Below are 21462 nucleotides of genomic sequence, written 5' to 3' on the forward strand. Positions count from 1 at the left end.
GCAGCCACCAGAAGCTGGGAGAGGCCAGGAACAGATGCTTCTGAAAGCCCCCAAAGGAGTGTAGCCCGCCAACACCTCAATTTGGGTCTTCTGGCCTCCAGAACTGAGAGAGAATAAGCGTACATCATTTTAGTCCACCATCTGTGGTCATCTGTTACAGTGCCCACAGGAAACTGACATGTAGAGACCCCGGGGCATCGTGGAGAGGATGTAGGTGCTCCATACTGGTCCCCAGGGAGCCCACTGCCCTGCTCGGTGGGCGTGGCCTGCTGGGGCTTGTCCAGACCCAGCTGATGCCCCTTCCTGCACCGGAGGGAGCCCAGGCCTGGCAGGCCCCAAGCAGCCCCTGGGAGGTCAGAGGTAGAAGAGCTCCCACCTCCCTAGCACCTCTGCCCCTGGCCAGTCCCTGGCTTCTGCTTCCTCCTGGTCTGCTGAGGGATTAACCACACGAGCAAACTCAGACTCCTTCCTCTGAGTGGATGGACAAGTCACCCATTCATTTTCAATTTTCTCACTGCTCAAATTCAGGGGCCGCAGGGACTTCCCTGGTGGTCCAGTAGCTGAGACTGCACTCCCAATGCAGGGAGCCTGGTCAGGGTGCTTGATTCCCCCATGTCCCAGTGAAGATCCTGCATGTCACAAAAGTGGGACCTGGAGCAGCCAAAAAAAAAAAAAAAGAGCTAGGGACTTCCCCAGATGTCCAGTGGTTGGGACTCTACACTTCCACTGCAGAGGGCACAGGTTCAATCCTGAATGCTGCTTGGTAGGGATGGCCAAAAACAAAACAAACAAAAACCCAAAAGAGCTAGTTTCTATCACTTTACCGCAATTCAGTTTTTTAGTTATTATATGTCCTGAAATTATATTATTCATGAGTTCTTTTACACATCTTGTAAGTGACATTGAGGGCTTTAAATTTTTCTGTTCAAGGTCATTGCTTCAGCCACTGCTTCGTACAAAACAGGTGCTCAACTAACATTGTGGAAGAAAGGAAGAGAGGAAAGAGCAGAGGGAAGGATAGAGGGCCCCCATGAAGGGCTCACATGCCATTTTGTGGGGGTTAAGGGGCCCCAAGGGATAGGTAGGAAACTGAGTAGTAGAAGAAATCTTTGCTTAGACACAGCTTACACTTAAAAGTTATTTGTATATGGGAGATCTGTATTTCTCAGGGGGTGCTTACTTTAAACATTTATATATTCATGTTATAATTTTGTTTTCATGTTATAGTCATGTTTATTCATAAATAAATATTATTTATTTATTTGGCTGCATCGAGTCCCAGTTGGGGCACGCGGGACCCTTCATTGCGGCCCACAGCGGCGTGGGCTCCCTAGTTGTGACACACAGGCTTTGTTGCCCCGGCACGTGACGTGGGATCTTCATTTCCCAACCAGGGATTGAACCTGCATCTCCTGCATTGGAAGGCAGATTCTTACCCACTGGACCACCAGGGAAGTCCTGGGGTTGCTTGCTTTAATAGGGCAACCCTAAAGGAATGGACCGGAGAAGGCAATGGCACCCCACTCCAGTACTCTTGCCTGGAAAATCCCATGGACGGAGGAGCCTGGTAGGCTGCAGTCCAAGGGGTTGCTAAGAGTCGGGCACGACTGAGCGACTTCACTTTCACTTTTCACTTTCATGCATTGGAGAAGGAAATGGCAACCCACTCCAATGTTCTTGCCTGGAGAATCCCAGGGACGGGGGAGCCTGGTGGGCTGCCGTCTATGGGGTCGCACAGAGTCGGACACACCTGAAGCAACTTAGCAGCAGCAGCCGCAAAGGAATGGACAGATAGGAAGCTCCAGGAGAGAGCGGGTTTTATTTACCCACTCATCATTTATCTCCCTCACCCTTTTGTTGTCTGTTTTTGCAGCCAGCGGGGTGTCAGGGCCACCAAAGTGGAATATGATGGCATTACTTTCCGCCTAGAGCAGCTTGAGTGAGCCTCCTGCCCTTCCTGAGGAGTTTCCTCCTGCCTTTCCTGAGTTACCTGTCTGCAAAACAGAGATGATAAATATGAGCACAAACAACTTTTGTATTGCAAGGCCCCTTGCCAAGCACATTTGCACCCATTGCCTCCTGTAATGAGCTCAACAACATGTGAGCTGGGTGAAATTGGATGGGAGGAGGAGTGACCCCTGACCCCCAGCCACCTGTGGCCTGGAAAGCCTTGACCTATGTCTCCAGCCTCCAAGTCCAGTGCTCATCCAGGGAAGAACTGAGAAGTGCAGCTGCCGGGAACGTGGGTCCCCTCTGTGGTGGGAGGTGAACTCCACACATACATGCTGGCTGTTCTCTGGGCATTATCTCCATGGGTCCCCACAGCAATCATGGGTAGAATGTTCTGTTATTCCCATTTGACTGATTAAAAAACTGTGCCTCAAAGACATGGAGTGATTTGTTCAAGGTCACCCAGCATTCAGGGCCACAGCCAGGGTTCACATCCAGAGTTGAAACTCCAGAGCCCTTGCTTTTCTGCCACCTCTGTTGTCTCCATAGACCTTTTTCTTTTTAAATTAATTTTTATTTTTTTGGCTGCGTGTGGGTAGATTTGGCAAGTAGGGACTACTCTTGTTGTGGTACGCAGGCTCTAGGTGTGTGGGCTCAGTAGTTGTGGAGTTGTGGTGCATGGGATTAGTTGCCCCGAAGCATGTGGGATCTTCCTGGACCAGGAATTGAACCCCTGTCCCCTGTATTGTCAGGCCGATTCTTAAGCCCTCTCCATAGACCTTTGGATACAGTTCTAAACAGTGGGTTTTCCCAGCTCAGAGTTGAGAGGACAGAGAGCTACACTGTCAGGATGTAGCAAGGACACTCAACAGGTCATATACATGCACATCTGGACTAGATTTGGATCTATAATCTCCAACAGATAAGAGAATAGAACATTTCAGTAGCCTGGGGCCAGCAAGCACAAGGGAAAATGGCCCTTTCTATCTTCATATCCCCCAAGATCACCCCAATATTGCAGTGTTTCATGGGAACTGACAGTAGGACTATGAGTCCTTGAGAAAAGCTGAAATTTTCAGAATAGTGTGTTTAGGAAGGCTGCGAAGTCTATGGTCTATCTCAGAAGCAGTCCCTCCACAATTATCCTGAAAAGATACAGTACTGTGGAAGACAGAAAGAAGGAAAATCCCTGACAGATCTATGTCGGGTTTCTAACTGAGCCCTCCAAGGAAGTAAGCAACACGACTAGAATGCCTCCCGCTTACTCAGAACGAAAGGGACCAATCGCTGCTGGACAGTTGGAGGGCAAATCACAGCTCCGGAGTCTGATCATGGCTCTTCTCTGGACTGTGACAAGGCTGGACACCTTACAGCCCCTCTCTGAGCCCGGCTGTCACCTCCCTCGGCGGGCTGGTGCAGTCAGTGGTCTTGGCATAGGTGCCAGGTGCACTGCCGATAGAGCTGGAGCTCGGTGAATGTACTATGTACCCGGACAGCAGAAATCAAGGATTCTGCCCACTGGGAGCTAGTCTGAGAAGGTCCCATGCAAGAAGTCAGATGACAGGGCTTCATAACAAGAGGGAAGATCCAGGTAGTCTGGAAGTCATCCTGGCAGAAAGGCCAGGACGAGAGAATTTCTAAGCTGTCTGCTGGCCCTCGCAGAGGACAACAGTGTCTTCACGGGGGTGAAGAAAGAATTTAATTCACCAGAGCAGTGAACTAAAAAAATAGCAGCATGTCTGCTCTGACCCCTACTATACTCCCTCGGAGAAGGCAATGGCACCCCACTCCAGTACTCTTGCCTAGAAAATCCCATGGATTGAGGAGCCTGGTGGGCTGCAGTCCATGGGGTCATGAAGAGTTGGACATGACTGAGTGACTTCACTTTCATTTTTCACTGTCATGCATTGGAGAAGGAAATGGCAACCCCCTCCAGTGTTCTTGCCTGGAGAATCCCAGGGACGGGGCAGCCTGGTGGGCTGCCGTCTATGGGGTCGCACAGAGTCGGACACGACTGAAGCGACTCAGCAGCAGCAGCGGCAGCATACCCCCTGCCTCTGGATGTTGAGGAGGGCGGAATCTGGAATGGACTTTGTATTTCCCTGGGTGGTGGCCTCTAAGCACCTGTGACCCAGTTGAGGACACACCTGTCCCTGCCTCCAGGCATGATGACCCCAGATGTCCCACAATCATCACAATTCTTTTTTTTTTTTTTAAGAAAGCTAATATTTAAAAAGATAATTTTACTTATTCACTTTTACTTACTTTTTTATTTAAATAAAAGTATAAAATTACTTTTATTACTTTATTATTTATTTACACATTATTTATTTTATTTATTCATTTTTGACCATTCTGGGTTGGTTGCTGCAGGGGCTTTTCTCTAGCTGCAGCTAGCTGGGGCCACTCTAGTTGCGGTGCGCAGGCTTCTCATTGTGGTGGCTTTTTCTGTTGTGGAGCACAGGCTCCAGGCTCAGTAGCTGTGGCTTCCAGGCTCTGGAGCACAGCTTCCACAGTTGTGGGACGCGGGCTTATTTGCTTCGTAGCATGTGGTATCTTCCCGAATCAAGGATCAAACCCGAGTCTCCTACATTGTCAGGCAGGTTCTTTACCGCTGAGCTACCATGGAAGCCCCTCCTTCTCTTCTTGACTTTATTTATTCTAAGTGCTCAGCATTCTGTTCCTTATCAGTTACACAGCAACGACAACACACTTGCCCACACAAGCTGAGGAACGGATCCTGGATCCCGGCAGTTCCCACGCCCTCTCACATCGGAATGGTGCTTGTGAGTGCTGTGGTGTGATGTGCAGGCGGGAGCAGGTCTTTCCACCTCTATCCGAACTAGGTGTGGTGCAGAGAACACAGGCCCGGGGATCAGGAGATCTGACCCCTTGACACTGGTTAGGCATGCACTGAGCTGCAAGTAACAGCCATCCTAAACTCTCCTGGCTTGAACAAACGGGGGCTTATTTTTCTGGCATAAGGAGTCTGGAGGAAAGCAGTTTCAGGGCTCGAGCTGTTGCTCTTTCTTTCTGGTGCTGGGGTGGACTGAGTGCTACACAGATTTCCCCACCACACTCCCACAGTAGCTGTGGACAAGGACACAAGTCTGGGGCTTCCGAAATCGGGGCCCATTCTGGCTCTAATGCTAATCAGCTGTGCAACTTCAGACTAGTCACGTCACCTCTCCCAGGCTCAGTTTCTCTTCTGTCCTACAGCAGCAAGGGTAGGACAAGATTATTTTCAAGATGACCCTCCTTCTTGACATGAAAGCAGGCCCTATCTGTGCACATACACAACTTGGTGTATTTAGTTATATCTTTTCAGTTCAAGGAGCCTGAGATACAACCTATTTTAATATGAAGACAGGAGGGGCTTCCCTGGTGACTCAGTGGTAAAGAATCTGCCTGCTGGCACTTCGGCCTGGAGCGCCTTGGCATTCGGACGTTAGGCTAGGTAGCGGCACGCGACGCATCCCGCCCCTGCTTCTAGCTGTGCCATGGTGGACGAGGGGAAGTCATACAACGGTCAGTGCTGGTCCTTGAGCCGGGGAGAGGGGCGATCTGGAGCTTCGCTGGGCAGCGCTGGCCTAGGCCGCAGCGCCGGGGCGGGAGGCCTCGAGGGGCCGGGTGTCCGCGGGGAATGGCGGTGGGTGGCGCGGGCCCGGGGCGAGGCAGTCTGGGCCCTGGCTGAACTCGAGGGTGGGTGCCCGGCTTGTTGACCCCAGAATCTTGGTGTTGTGAGCACCTGTGGCTTGGAGCGGGTGGCTCGGCGGTGGGGTGACTGGATTCCTTTGAACTTTGTGGGTGGTGGATGCCTGTCAGTTCAGTTTGGCGGCTATACTAATGTGAGTCAGTGCCCTGTTCTTGGGCTACCGGTGCCCTATTTTCTACCGTGCGTCCAGTCGGTCTTGCCCCCTCCCCCACCGTCCTCAGCTTTGGCTTAATATTTTAGACCTACACATTAATTCAGTGTTCTAGCCAGAACACTACATTGGGTTTAGGTCCAGAGTAGTGGTTAGGAGCACACAACAGCCAAGGTTTCAATTCTGAGTTGGCCATGCCAATCTTGTGTGAGTTAAACACTCAGGCCTGATTTTCCATCCCCTTAAGGAGGATAGGAACAGTACCTGTCTCCTAAGTTTGTGTGTGTGTGTGTGTGTGTGTGTATGAAACAAGATCGTGTGTGTTGAGCGCCTGACATCGGATAAAGTTCTAAAAAAAAAAAAAAAAAAAGAATCTGCCTGCTAACGCAGGAGACATGGGTTTGATCCCTGGTCCAGGAAGATCCCACATGTGACAACTGAACCTGTGCTCTACAACTACACAGCCTGTGCTCTGGAGCCTGGGAGCCGCAACTACGGAGCCCACTTACTGCAACTGCTGAAGCCCGAGCACCCTAGAGCCTGTTCTCCGCAACAGTAAAAGCCACCGTGACGAGAAGCCCAGGCACTGCAACTACAGAGTAGTCCCCACTCACCGCTACTAGAGAAAAGGCCACTCAGCGATGAAGACCCACCACAGCCAAAAATCAATACATAAAATTATAAAAAAAAATGAAGACAGGAAATAGGCATGTGAAAAAGGACAGAAGACATTTCAAGAACAATTTTCAGATGCTACCCTTCCATCTCTTCCAGACAGATCCTTAGATGTACATAATTTAGGCTACAGAGGGTCCTTTAGACAGAAAAGTGGGTTGTCTTTCTTTTTTTCTCCTCCTCCATTTTGCGTGGAACATGTACACCTTGCCTCCCATTTCCAGGTCTTTATAGTACAATCATATCATTTGACACGAGTGCTATGAAAGTTTTGAAGTGTTTCTTTAATTGTAGCCTTTATGAAAACCAGAAGCATCTTGTTAAGTACTGTCAGCTTCATTTCCTACCTCTCGGCATTCACTGACGCATTATTTAATGTGTGCCTTCAGTGAAAAAAGCGTTGAGGTGGAAACCTCACCCGCCAGCCACTTCTCTGGCCAATGTGGAATGTTCTGAATCGTCCAAACCCTTTCTCTCAGCTCCTGCCCCAGGCTGAAACCCTTTTGTGGGTCCTCTGGGTGTTTACGCAGCTGACCTAGTTAACATTCCTGTCATCAGGAGTGCCATGCTGTGTCCAAACCTGGCCTGGGCCTGGCCTACCCCTCCAGTCTCACCACTCACCTCTTGACCTTTACCTAAACCACCACGTTGCTCCTCATCCCCTTCCAGCCACCTGGCTAACTCGACTCATGCATTTAGATGCAGCATAACCACCACGCTTCCAGGAAGCTTTCTTGACCACCTTCCCAGGTTGGGGGCCAAATGTGCCTACAGGGACTCCCACGGTCTTGTGCTCACCCACATTTCTCAGTTGAACTGTGTGAAACATACATTTAACTAACAAAAATCCAACCATCTCTGCTTGGCCAAAGAGAGAAAGAGAAGGACATTTTAATTCAAACAGGGCAATCTTTGGCCTGAACACTTTCCTGAGAGGAAGCAATGGAAGTCCTGACTGCATCTTAGTACTCCTATGTCCTAACATTGTGAGCATCTGTCCTTTCTGGGAGTGATTCTGGTGTTTAAAGACATATACGTCGCACAGGGCAGGAAATGTTCCAGACAGAGCAAGAAGAGTCACATCCTGGGGGACCAAAGGAGAAAACATTAAAAATAGAAAAAGAAAAGCAGGACATACCCACCACAAGCGCTTTTCTTTTATAAGTTTTAGGATACGAGTTCAAATCCCAGCCTTGCAGCTAACCAACTTGAGTATTTTGGTTACGTCACTGTAACCTGTTTAGACTTGGGATCACTAGGTGTGTCTGCCCATCTTAGAGGGTTACCCCGAGGCTTAAATGAGCTAACAGATGTATGGAACCCACAAGGTGGACTCTCAGTAGCAGATCCCTGTTACTCCAGCTCCTTCCGCCCTGGCCTCTCAGAACCCCGCACTGAAGCATTCCATCCACCGCCGGCCAGACTCTGGGCAGGTCCACGCGTTACAATCAGAGGCTCAGGAGCTAGGACGGGTTGCAGGGGAGGTTCTATCTCCAACGTCTCAGTCTGCAAGCGTCCACCAAACTCCGACCCAAGGTGGGACCCGGGAACGAAGAGTCCGGTTATAACCCTCCCCCCGACGGAGATTTAGGCAGTAGTCCCAGGGGGACTCTAGGGCTCCCGGCCCCCTTGTAGCACTCTTCCTTCTGCAAGCTGCGTCCGGGTCTATCTCCCTCCCGACCGCGAGTTCCTCGTGGGCGGGACGGGCCTGCCGCCCTCAGGATGCTGAGCTCAGCCTAGGGCTGCTCAGCGTGCCGGCGGCAGGAAAGGTGACTGAGTTCACGGTTCCCGGGTCACCGGTAACGATGCAGGAACTCGGCTCCTCCCCGCAGCCCTGGCCCCATAACTACTGTCACGGCTCCATCTGCATGCAGCGCGCTCCCAGCTTTTTTTGAGGGACGCGACCTCGGCTGTTGCACACAGCAGACGCTCCATCAACACTACAAACGCCAGTCCAACAGTCTTAGCTCAGGCCGCCGCCCAGGACCATTTGCCGGCTCCTTCCCGACGACCGCGTGCTCAGGACGCCGGGAACCCGCCGCCCCAGCCACCCGCGGGTACCAGCCAGCCCTTCCCTGCCATGGGCACCGCCCCCTCGGCCCGGGAGTCGCCCCTAGCAACAGCAGTCCGGCCGGCTTCCTCGGGCCGTGCTGATTGGCCGAACTCCGGGAGGCGGTGGTGTCGTCACTTCCGGCATCCGGAGGCAGCAAAGGAAGCCGAGAGGCGGCCATCTTGGGTCCGTGAGGCTCGAAGGTGCCGGGAGCGGCGGTGTAGGCAGCCACCGGGCGGAGGCTGAAGCGGAAATAGAGCCGGAGGGAGAAGAGTAGCCAGGCGCAGGCGCCGCTTCCGCAGTTCCCTCCATGGTCGGCGCCCGCAGCTCGCGGGGACCTGTCTCGCACTCCACATCCTCTTCTTCAGGGGCCGCCGGCGGCGCTGTGTGGAGGCTCAGGCGCTGAAATCCGCGGCGCGACGGGCGGGGGCGGAGGAGGAGGCGAGGGGGTCCGGGCCTGCGGGGCGCCCTGAGGCGCGGGGACGCCGGCGGGCCGAGCCGCAGCCCGCCGCCGCCGCCGCCGGCGGCCCGGCCCCGCCACCGCCGACCGCGGGGCTCCTCGGCGCGGCCGCCGGGGCCGGGGGAGCATGAGCCCCGCGACCCTCCGGGGGACGGCCCGGGCCCGGCCCGGGTTCTAGACGGCCGTGGGGGAGGGGAGCCGCCCTCCCGCGGCGCCGCTCCGGAACCGCCGGGCTCTCCTTGCCGCGACGCCGGCCCCGGGGCCGCGTTGTTTTGTTTCGCCCTCGCGTTGTGAGGTGAAGTGAAGTAAAATGTCCACTAGGACCCCGTTGCCGACGGTGAATGAACGGGACACTGAGAACGTGAGTAACCTCGGCGGCCGCTCGGGTTGGGTCTCCGCGCGCCGCCCCCGGGAGCGCGGCCCCATCCCTCTCCTCGCCACCTGGGGTCCGGTGGGCGGCCCGTTTCCTGAACGCGCGGGGCGGGAAGCGCATCCGTGACTACGCCGGGTGCTCTCGGAAGCGAAGCGTTGAGGCTGCACCGTGGCCGGCCGCGGTCCTGAGAGGCGGTGGCCGCGCAGTGGGCTCTCAGAGCGTGTGTCGGGTCTCCGCTACCAGACTCTCTTCAGATGAAGTAGGCAGCTCTTGAGAGGCTCTCGGGTTAAAAACGGGTTCGTGGTGTTGACTAAACGTACTTGATTGGACCAAGTGGACTGTCCTTTATGCCTCGTTCTGTAAATCGTCTGCAGCTGAGTTTAGTGACAGTCACTAGAAGCAAACGCCCTCTGAGGGATCTTTTCGGCCCCCTTAGGTGGAACTCCAGAGCTATTCAGAAATTCTTGGAGAGAGTTTAGACTTATCGAGTAGCAGCCGCGTTTCCAGACGAATCTGTTTTGAAGGAGTTAGTTGAGCACCTTTCAAATGAGGGTGTGTAGTCAAGCTGCCTGCCTCGCACTGCCTAGCCGAGGGTTACCCACTCTGGGCTTAGCTCTTCTCCTTCCGGAAAAGAACTTGGCTTAGATGAGCTCTTTGGTCTATTCTGGCACTTACATTCTTTGATTCTGTAAAAGGAACCTTGGCTTTTGTTCTTGTGAACTTTTTAAAAAGGCAAGGAACAGCAGTTTTAGTGACTGACAACTTGTAGTAAAAATTCCATTCGAGAGATGTTGACTCTGTCCCAGTGCGATTGGAACTCTTTTCTAGCTTTGGCTTCAGGACTGTTCCAGTCTAGCTGTGAGTTATCTTCTGTTAAAAACAAAAACATCTAGGTGGGGAGGGAGGGATGGACGTGTACACACTGCTGTGTGGATAACCAGCAAGGACCTAATGTGTAGCACATGAAGCTCTTCAATGTTGTGGGGCAGCCTAAGTGGGAGGGGAGTTTGGGGGAGAACGGATACATGTAGAGGTATGGCTGAGTCCCTCTCACCTGAAACTATCATAGCTTTGTTCATCGGCTATACCCCAATACAAAATAAAAAGTTTTTTAAAAATCTAGGAAATAACTTGTAAAGAAACTTCACTGGCCTTTTATTATAAGTGTTATGAGGTAATTCCTGGCAAGAAAATGCTGTCACTTAGGAAAAGCTTCCTTGCTCTGCCTGTTTTCATGCTTTCAATAACGCTCTGAGACCTTGTGACTTAGTGGTATCAAATACCTTCATTTCAATCTTCAAAATGCCGCTTACTTGCTGGATAACCATTAGGTGATTTAATCTATTGATGTAAATCTTGGCCTAAAGCATCCCTTTAGTATATTAATGGATGATATTTAATGCTCTTTAACCTGGTAAATCAGTAGCACAGTGATGTATGTACCTTTCCATTATATGGATTAGGAAATTACATTAAAAGCAGTAGAAAATCTAGACAAGGTGAATTGGTGAATTTCATTTTCTCATAGAACCTAATTCTTCATTGTTTTCTTGTTCTTTGTGTAGAGTGGAGCAGGCAAAAATGTGAGTTAACTTGCATCATTGACTTCCACTCAGAGAAGCACAATCTTACATTGAACCAGAGCAGGAGGTCCATACTTCCTATTTTGTTACTATTATTTTTCTATTTTTTGACTGCACTGCGTGGCATGTGGGATCTTAGTTCCTTCACCAGGCGTGGAACCTGGGCCCCCTGCAGTGGATGCGGGGAGTGTTAACCACTGGACCACCAGGGAAGTCCCAGGAGCTCCATAATTTCTAAGTAAACTATAATCAGAAACAATGATAGCAGATTTGTGATAATGAAGGGTTTACATCAAATGGGTCTTTACTGGTTCTCTGTTGAATTTGTTGAATTATGGTGTAATCTTTGTGTGTCATTAGAAATTACTAACTTTAAAAAAAATGTAGGGTATGGAGTGTGCCTTTATTCTCTTGGAGTGTATTTAAAATTGAATTTCTGACAGTGGTAAAATAGAGGTTTGTAGCACATCATTGCATTATTTCTCCATGCCCTCTTTTTAACTCTGGTGTTGACATGTTCTGAAAGTAGTTGTATATCTTTCACAGTGTGATACCTTGTGTGGTGTTTCATGTCTGGCATATACCATATTATTTACCTGATACTACTGAACTGAGTATTAGACTTCCTGCCAATTGAGTAATGAGGGTTCAAGAATGAATGGGAGTTCTCAGTCTGATGGGCAGCTCTTTTTAAGTTGTGTGTGTTGAGATAGAACATTCACTCTTCCCAAGTGTGCAGTTTGATGAATTTTGACAAATGTATGGTTATGTAATCACTATCACGGTCAGGTTAGAGAACGTTTCCATTGCCCAGAAAGGTGCCCTGTTTCTCTTCACAATTCCCTCTCCCTTCCCCCAGTTGTTGGCAACTATGGATCTGTTACCTGTCTCTCTAGTTTTCCTTTTCTAAAATGTTACTTAAATGGTGTCAAAGAGCATATAATTTTGTGGCTAGCATCTTTAATTTGGCATAATATTTTTGAGAGTTATTTGTTTTTGTGTGTGTATCAGTAGTTCATTCCTTTTTATTGCTGAGTAGTAAGTAGTTCATTGTTTGGGTGTATAACAGTTTTTTGTGTTTTTTTTTTAATCCGTTCACCAGTTGATGGACAATTTTGGCTGATATGACAGTTAGCTTTGTCTTTATATTTTGTTAAAAAAAGTCCATTTTGCCTACCCCAGGAATCTTCTTTAAATTTTAAATAATTATATATAATTGTGTAAAAAATGTTGCTTATAGGTCAAGAATAATAAAAGGCAGATAATTTACAAAAAGAAAATTCTCTTCATACTAGTACACTACTCTGTTTTCATTTGATTTCCAGATTTGAATATCCACCTTTAGCTGATAGACTGTTACCAAATTATTTTTAAAACTTAAAAGGATTAAAAAAAAAAACCTCAAAAGGACTAGTCAAACTGTTGGACCTAAAGAGGATGTTGAGGCTCAAAAAGGTGACAGGAGCTGCTTGCAACTATTGACTTTAGCAGCAGAGCATCTACTAGGCCTCAGATCTCCATCCCAGTCCTCTCTGCTTTTTCGTGTATCAGGCTGTTTCTCTAAATTTTATGTAGTAATTATTCAACTAGGGAGATGCAGTTGTACCAATACATAGAGTATAATTAAAAGTAGACTTTTAGTCGGGGGGAGGGTGGGCAGGGGTACTCAGGGACAGGGCGTCATAGAGGATTTGGCACAAAATGCAGCATTAAAGGTAACCCCTGCCCTTAAAAAAAAAAAAAAAAAGTAGACTTTAAAAAATTTTTTTCTATGGAAAGCAAATAAAGAGAATTTAATGGGTATTTATCAATGGTTCTCAACTGGGGACAAGTTTGGCCCACAGTGGACATTGGACAGTGTTGGTTTTGGTTGTCACAACTGAAGAGGGTTGCTACTGACCAGGAATGCACCTAAACATTTTACAGTACACTGCACAGTGCCCCCTACCCCATCAAAGAAATAGCCAAAATGTCTATAGAGCCAGAGTTTGGAAGCCCTGTTGTATAGTTAGCCCCCCCATTCCTGTGTACTCAGCAGCTCAGTGACCAGACTAATTTTATATGTTTTGTCCCCAGGAATCAAGCTCAGTACATATCATTTCATCTCTAAAGCTTTTAGAAGAGATAAAGCTTCTTTAAAAAATGTAATCTTAATCCTTTGTCACAATTTTTTAATATCGAATATCCAGTTAGCAGTGTTCAGGTTTCCTCAGTTTTTTTTTTTTAAAACACTTTGTTCAAATTGGAGTCTATATTGGGTCCACATATTATAGATGAGTAATATGTGAAGCAAGTGCTTTTTTAACTTTTTTATTTTTTATTTATTTATTTTTAACAAGTGCTTTTTTTTAAAGGCAACAAAAAGTTTGCATTTTAGTTTATGTTCCACAGTCGACTTGTATAGAGGTCATGAACAGATTACGTTTGTGTACTGGTAAATTTGAAATGTATTTTCCACTTATATTTCAAAGCATATGACACTTTGTAAGTAAGCCTGGGTTACTTGCCAAAGTACCGGAGGCCCTGGAGTACTTTGCCAGTTAAACAGCTCCTGGTTTATGCACATTGTGTCCTTTCTTATTGCATTATTTGTTAATGCAGACAGTCATCAGAATTTCTTATCTCTGTGAAATAATAAACTGATGTTGTTATTGTCCAGCCAGCCACTGGCAGCTTGACTGTTACCCTGCTCAGACCTGAGTGCCTGCTCTGTCTGTGGCACTGTGCTAGGCTCCATGGAGGATATGCTTAGGAACTCCATCACTCCTCTGCCTCTGGGCTCCCAGTCCCCGAAGAACACACCACCCTGAGCTCTGTGAAACTAGCCCGCTAACTCTCAAACTGGAGCAAACACTGGAGGGCTTATGGAAGCTCTGATGGCCGGGCTCACCCCCAGACCTTGATTGTAGCTTTGGGGCCCTAGAGTTTGCGTTTCTAACAAGTTCTACCAGATGATGTTAATGCTTCAGATCTAGGAACCACACTTTAAAGAATTGCTGTGTTAGTATTCAGTGAAGGCTTGCTGACTAAATTATGTTCCTTTAAGATTGTATTGTGACTAAAGAAGAGATTTCAGTGGTTTCAATAACATTTTCAGGTTCCTTGAGTTTTAAAATTGGTTCTTTGTTGAAAGTGAGGTTATCGAGAATAAAAATAGTTACTGGTTGTTGAATACTATGTATCAGGCAACAGTACTAAGTACTTTATGTAATATTTAATTTAAAACATGTCGTGTGATTTCATTTAATCTGCTTAACTTCCAAGCACAACTGTCTATGGAATCAAGCGGTTTGGGCCTTAAAAAAAAGGGTTGATCTCTGAAGAATTAGTGTTTTTTATTGGGCAAAGTGTTTGGGAAAAGATCTTATTCAATTTGAGAGTTGTTTTCATTTCTTTTTTATGTAAATTAGGTGAAGGTGGAAATTTTCAGTGAGTAGAATATTTGTCATTTTGAGTGTGTGTGTGTAGGCTTGGTTGTGTCTGACTTGTTTGCAACCCCATGGGCTGTATAGCCTTCCAGGCTTCTCTGTGAAATTCTCCAGGCAAGAACACTGGAGTGGGTTGCCATTTCCTACTCCAGGGGATCTTCCTGACTCAGGGATCGAACCCTCATCTCCTGTGTCTCCTGCAGTGGCAGGTGGGTTCTTTACCACTGCTCCATCTGGGACACCCCTTTTGATTCTGTAGTGCATGATTATTTGTATTGTATTTTAAGAGATTCATACACAGTTTAATATGAATTAATAGTACCTGTTTGTTACCTTTAATTTCAAAGAGGATTGCTCTGGATTCTAAAACATGGCTAGATTTTATCCCTGGAATTTGTTTCCAAGCTGGAAGTAAGAGTCAAGGAGTATAGCCACTTCTGATCACCACTGGGAAGATTAAAGTATAAATTAACTTGTCTCCCATCCATTTTAAACTTTCAAAATAATGAGAAAACAGATCTCTTCCTTGGGAATCTCCCAACTTTAATGTTGTCTTACACAGGAATTTAAAGAATGTGCTTGGAATTGATCTACAAGTAGTCACAAAGGGTTTGTGCTGACCCACATGCACCTGCCTGTACAGTAATTGAGAGGGCAGAAGTTGGCACTGGAAGAAAATGACTTTTTTGAGGCAAGTCCAGCTTTTTCTTCAAACTAGATTCTTTAGCACTACCCTTAGGTCACCTGAGCTGCTTGGCGATGGTTGGTTAGTCCTACACAATCTTGTGTAGAGTAGATAAGGCATTGTTTCTACCTTATTGCATCTGGGTTACCTGGGATCTTGGTTTTCAGAGCTGAAGCTTGAACAAAGCTTAAGATGTTTTGTTTGTGTTTCTCACTAATAGGCAGTTGCTTGGGGCGGGGGTGGAGGTTAGATATTGTGGGATTTGTGTTGTTCATTTGCCTGGTTATGTCTTTGACTCTTTGTGACTCTGTGGACTGAGCACACCAGGCCTCCCTATCCCCCACCATCTCCCAGAGTTTGCCCAAGTTCGTGTTCGTTGTATCGGTGAAGCTGTCCAGCCTTCTCATGCTTTGACTCCCTCTTTTCCTTCTGCCCTCAATCTTCCCCAGCATCAGGGCCTTTTCCAATGAGTTGTCTGTTTACATCAGGTGACAAAAATACTGGAGCTTCAGCTTCAGCCCTTCCAGTGAATATTTAGGGTTGATCTCCCTTAAGATTGGCTGGTTTGATCTCCTTGCTGTCCAAGGGACTTTCAGGAGTCTTCTCCAGCACCACAGTTTGAAGGCATCCGTTCTTTGGCGTTCTGCCTTTTTTATGGTCCAGTTCTCACGACTGCACATGACCATTAGGACATTTTATATGAAAATCTATTTTGGGAGAGTTTGATATGAAGTTTGAGTAAGCTGAACTCAAGGGTCTTATTCTAGAATTTTATATAGTCCCATTCTTTTTGTAGTCAGTACCTTTATGACTTCATTGACCACAGTAGCAGATTAAAATGAGAATCCCAGAGCGCAGTAAACGTAGAACAATTTCCTAACACAGCCTTCCACTCTTAGCCTTACCATTCTTTGTCCAGAAGCATAATTTAAGCTGGGCGGGCAACTTTTATTGTTAAAGGCACATGAGGTGTTTTTGGTGGCACTCCATTCGCATACTGTCTCCACCTCTTTCCGTGTCTTCCTTCCCTTGCGTAGTCCTTGCCTGTCCCAGACTTGCCTTGGTATTCATAGGCATGCGTTAGCTTCACTAGTGGAGTGGACTAAAGGAGTTTATATAGTGTTTTTCTTAAAAGAAGGTTACCTTCTAGACATTAAAGATTTTCAATGATAAAGAACCTTCGACATACTATGGTAATGTATTCTAGTTTCTTTTTCTTTTTCTGTTAACTTAGGTCAGGTGCTTAACATTTATTTCCTGCTTATCATATAGTTATCCTACTTATTATTGCTGTGGAACTAGCCACTCCACAACTTAGTAGTGTAAAACAACAACTGCTTCATTATACTCACAGATTTTGTGTGAGTAGTGTAATTCAAATGGGAATGACTTATATCTGGGACTTCACTTGGGGTATCATGAAAGGCTTGGGGATTTGAACAGCTGGGTTGAAAGATGCATATCGTAAGTGAAAGTGAAAGTCGCTCAGTCGTGTCTGACTCTTTGCGACCCCATGGATTATATACAGTCCATGGAATTCTTCAGGCCAGAATGCTGGAGTGGGTAGCTATTCTCTTCTCCAGGAGACTCTTCCCAACCCAGGGATCGAACCCAGGTCTCCTGCATTGCAGGCAGATTCTTTAGCAGTTGAGCCACCTAAGACTACTTCTTAATCTGGCACATTGACAGGTATTGTTAAAAGGCTGCTGGGGCTCTTGGTCAGAGCCATTGCATGGGCCTCTCCAGCATGGAGACCTCAGTGTGATCAGACTCGAGGTGGCTTGATATTTCAGCAAACAAGACAGAGCTGCTTGCCTTTTATGGCCTATTCTCAGAAGTCACATAGTATCAGTTCTTAAAATGCTAAAGCATTCCTGGACGCCCAGATTCAAGTGGAAGGGACGTAGCCCTTTCCTTGTAATGGGAGTCAGAGACTTTGGGGTCATGTTTTCCAGCCACTATAATAGTAACTCTTTGAGTTTATAATCTGACCTAGCATTTTTTGTGTGCCCTTGGACAAGTTTTTTAACTTCTTCATGTCTCATCTATAAAATGAGATTTTACCTCATCTATAAAATGGGATTGGTGGTAGTAATCAGCTCATGGGGCTGTTATAAGGTAACACCTTCCATGCCGTGGCCTGCCCTACCTCTCTGTTCTCATCTCCTGCCTCGTCTCACTCACTGTGTCCATAGACCCGGGGATCTTCTTGCTGTTCTTTGAAGACACCAGGGACACTCCAGCCTCAGTGCCTTGGCGTTGGCTCTTCTCTTTGTCCGAACACTTTTCTTCCAGGTACCCTCATGGCTAATTCTCTCACCTTCTCTTTTCAAGTGTCACCTCAGTGAGGTTTGCTCTAACCATTGATGGCCCTCCCAACCTCCCTAACCCTGATCTAGTGTTTTGTTCCCCCCCATTGCATTGTCACCTTTAGCATAGTATATAGTTTATTTATTTCTTAGGTTTATTGTGTTTTGTCGATACCCTCTGGCATACTGAACACTCTATGAGAGAAGGAATATTTGTTTTGTTTATTGATACTATTTCAAATACCTAGAACATGCTGGTCATTTATTACAGGTGATCAGTAAGTAAATATTGGTTGAATTAGTGATTAAATGGGACAGTATGGGTAAAGCATTTAGAATGGTGCCTGACACATAGTAAGTAATAGATAAATGCTAGCCATCATTAATGCTTGTTTATTGGTGTTTTCATCTCATCTCTATGTTGTCATTTCTTTCATCTCTCATGTCCTGTGTCTTCAGCCTCTTTTTTCTGTAGTTCCAATGAATTCATCATCTTTCTCCTTTTTTAAAACCTCAGATAGCTTTCTTAAAGGGAGGCTTAATGGAAAGAGTCTGGGCTTGGAAGTCAGAGTTAAAGATGGGAGCCTAAGACTGTGGTTGAGGGAGAGATTCTGAAGACACTTCTGAGGTGGAGTGGACCAGATGTGCGGCCAAAACGAAGAAGCAGCAAAATATGAGAGAAATTTGCATTTGGAGTTAGAGGCTTGTGTTTGAACCTGGTCTTCCAATACTAATACAAGTAATTTGACCATGGGCAAGTTAATTACTTGTCTGTGCCTCATTTAAAATTTTTTAATATAATTAAAAACTTTAATTGATATAATTGACATGTAGCATCATATTAGTTTCAGGTGTACAACATAATGATTTGATATTTGTATATGTTGTGAAATGATCACCAAAATGAGTCTAGTTAATATTCATCACCACATATAATTAAGCGTTTTTTTCTGTTCACGAGAATTTTTAAATCTACACTCTTAGCTACTTTCAAATATATAATTTAGTATTATGTATTCAATATAATATAATCAGCATGCTATACATTACATCTTTTTATTTAACAGAAGAGAGTTAACATCATCTATTCAGGGTTGTTGTGACTGAAGAAACTAACCCCAAAAAGTGCTTGGCCCAGTCTGCTCCACATGATGAGGATTCTGAATGTAAATGTCAAAGTCCCTCTTCAGGTAGCTTTTGTAGTGTTATTCTAGAAAGCTGGGTAATCTAAACTTTAGTTCATTATTCAAAGTTACGGACCCACCTTTCTAGTTCTGTTTTTTCTAACTGTTCACCTATTCTCCTTGACTTTTCACCTAGCAGTTTCACACCTGCTGGTTGCCAGGTCTTGTGTTCTAAGAATACAGAGAGAATTCTTACCATCAAGGAGCTCTTAGTCAAGTACTTCAGTGTATGAATTAACTAAAGCAAGGGGATGCAAGACAGAAGTGCCAGCCTAGTCAAGAACAGAAAGAGAAGAAATTTCCAGCAGTCATGATGTCAAGGAATTAAGCCAATTTTTTTTCAGTGTTAGAGGTGTGTGAAAGAATTGTGAGAGGTGAAATTGGCTAGACCATCAGGTTAAGGGATGTCTCTGCCGGCACCCTCCAGGCTTTTTAAGTTTTCCTTGTGCTCATGTCTGGCTTGAAATGGCCTTCATCTTCCTTTAAAACTCTGCTACTTGTCTTTCAAAGACTCCATCCCCATTTTTTCCCTTCATCCTGAACATCTATTTTTCCTTCATCTTGCCCAAACGTGGTCATGTTGTCTGTGTGCTTAGAGCTGCATTGTCCAGCACAGTAGCTACCAGCTATGTGTGGCTACTGAGTCCTTGAAATGTGACTGGTCTGAGTTAAGATGTCTTGTGAATAGAAAGTATATTCCAGATTTTAAAGACAATGTGAAAAAAGGAATGTAGAATCTTACTCTTTTTATATTAGGTGTTGAAATATTTGGGAATATATTTTTAAAAATAAATTAAAAATTGAATAAAATTAACCTATTGCTTTAATAGAAAGATGAAAACTTCACACATTTCTCACAAACCTGTTGGATGGTGCTTGGAGTAGTCACACTTTGATTTTCTCATGGGGCAGGGATTGCCCCTGGTTTCAGTTACTGTTCTCCGTTAGCTCCCCAGCTAAACTGCGTGCATATGTTCTATTTGTTTTATTCCTCTGTAGAACCTGTTATTTAATGAGTACTTAGCATATAATTAACTGGTGAGAAGCTACTGAGTCAGTTTTCTTTAGCTGCAATTTGTGCTTTATTCTTCTGAGGGTAAGTCAAGTAAATTTATTTTTCAGTATGTTTCATTATTACGATGCTTCATCTGCCATACCAGTAATCAGTTCAGTTGAGTCACTAAGTCGTCGTGTTCAACTCTTGTGACCCCATGAACTGCAGCACACCAGGCTTCTCTCTCCATCACCAACTCCCGGAGCGTGCTCAAACTCACGTCCATCGAGTCGGTGATCCCATCCAACCATCTCATCCTCTGTCGTCTCCTTCTCCTCTTGCCTTCAATCTTTCCCAGCACTAGGGTGTTTTCAAATGAGTCCCTTTTCACAATAGGTGGCCAAAGTACTGGAGTTTCAACTCCAGCATCAGTCCTTCCAGTGAATATTCAGGATTGATTTCCTTGAGGATTGACTGGTTTGATCTCCTTGCAGTACAAGGGAGTCTCAAGAGTCTTCTCCAACACCACAGTTCAAAAGCATCAATTCTTTGGTGCTCAGCTTTTTTTATGGTCCAGCTCTCAACATCCATATTGATTACTGAAAAAACCATAGGTTTGACTAGACGGACCTTTGTTGCCAAAGTAATGTCTCTGCTTTTTAATATGCTGTCTAGGTTGGTCATACCTTTTCTTGCAAGGAGCAGGCATCTTAATTTCATGGCTGCAGTCACCATCTGCAGTGATTTTGGAGCCCAAGAAAATAAAGTCTTTGTCACTGTTTTTCCATTGTTTCCCCATCTATTTGCCATGAAGTGATGGGACTGGATGCCATGATCTTTGTTTTTTGAATGTTGAGTTTTCAGCCAGCCTTTTCACTTTCATCAAGAGGCTCTTTGGTTCCTCTTCGCTTTCTGCCGTAAGGGTGGTGTCATCTGCGTATTTGGGGTTATTGATATTTCTCCCAGCAATCTTGAGTCCAGCTTGTGCTTCATCCAGTCCAGCATTTCCATGATGTACTCTGCATATAAGTTAAATAAGCAGGGTGATGGTGTACAGCCTTGTTGAACTCCTTTCCCAATTTGGAACCAGTCCGTTGTTCCGTGTCCGGTTCTAACTGTTGCTTCTTGACCTGCATACAGATTTCTCAGGAGGCAGGTCAGTTGGTCTGGTATTCCCATCTCTTTAAGAATTTTCCAGTTTGTTGTGATCCACACAGTCAAAGACTTTGGCATAGTCAGTAAAGCAGTAGTAGATGTTTTTCTGGAACTCCCTTGCTTTTTCAATGATCCAATGGATGTTGGCAGTTTGATCTCTGGTTCCTCTGCCTTTTCTAAATCCACCTTGAACATCTGGAACTTCTCGGTTCACATACTGTTGAAAGCCTCACTTGGAGAATTTTGAGCATTACTTTGCTAGTGTGTGAGATGAGTGCAATTGGGTGGTAGTTTGAGCATTCTTTGGGATTGCCTTTCTTGGAGGTTGAAATGAAAACTAACCTTTTTAGCCCTGTGGCCACTGCTGAGTTTTTCAAATTTGTTGGCATATTGAGTGCAGCTCTTTCACAGCATCATCTTTTAGGATTTGAAATAGCTCAGCTGCAATTCCATCACCTCCAATAGCTTTGTTCGCAGTGATGCTTCCTAAGGCCTGCTTGACTTCAGACTCCAGGATGTCTGGCTCTAGGTGAGTGATCACACCATTGTGGTTATATGGGTCATTTAAGATCTTTTTTGTGTAGTTCACTTCTGTGTATTCTTGCCACCTTTTTTAAAAAATACTTTCTGCCTCTGTTAGGTCCTGTTAGGTCCTAATACCAGTAATAAGCATTTTATTACAAATGAAACCAAGTTGGCTGATTTTATGCATATGAACAATAATAGTTCCCCTTCCCTATTATTCATATT

General features: G+C 45.9%; 1 protein-coding gene across 7 annotated transcripts in view; it reads left to right on the forward strand.

Annotated features, from left to right (window-relative positions):
* The first annotated feature begins 9174 nt into the window (after positions 1–9174).
* Positions 9175–21462, forward strand: part of MARK3 (microtubule affinity regulating kinase 3) — a 103393-nt gene continuing 91105 nt past the window's right edge. For 2 of the 7 annotated variants that reach the window (XM_061159495.1, XM_061159496.1), the window contains exon 1: positions 9179–9362. In XM_061159495.1, coding sequence (XP_061015478.1) covers positions 9312–9362 — 51 coding nt within the window. In that variant the 5' untranslated portion in view covers positions 9179–9311. Of the gene's footprint in view, positions 9363–21462 lie in introns of all 7 variants that reach the window. The other 5 variants (XM_061159499.1, XM_061159500.1, XM_061159501.1 and 2 more) reach the window with 4 other exon arrangements.

The sequence above is a fragment of the Dama dama genome, chromosome 13, assembly GCF_033118175.1.
Source record: "Dama dama isolate Ldn47 chromosome 13, ASM3311817v1, whole genome shotgun sequence".
NCBI classification, from domain to species: domain Eukaryota; kingdom Metazoa; phylum Chordata; class Mammalia; order Artiodactyla; family Cervidae; genus Dama; species Dama dama.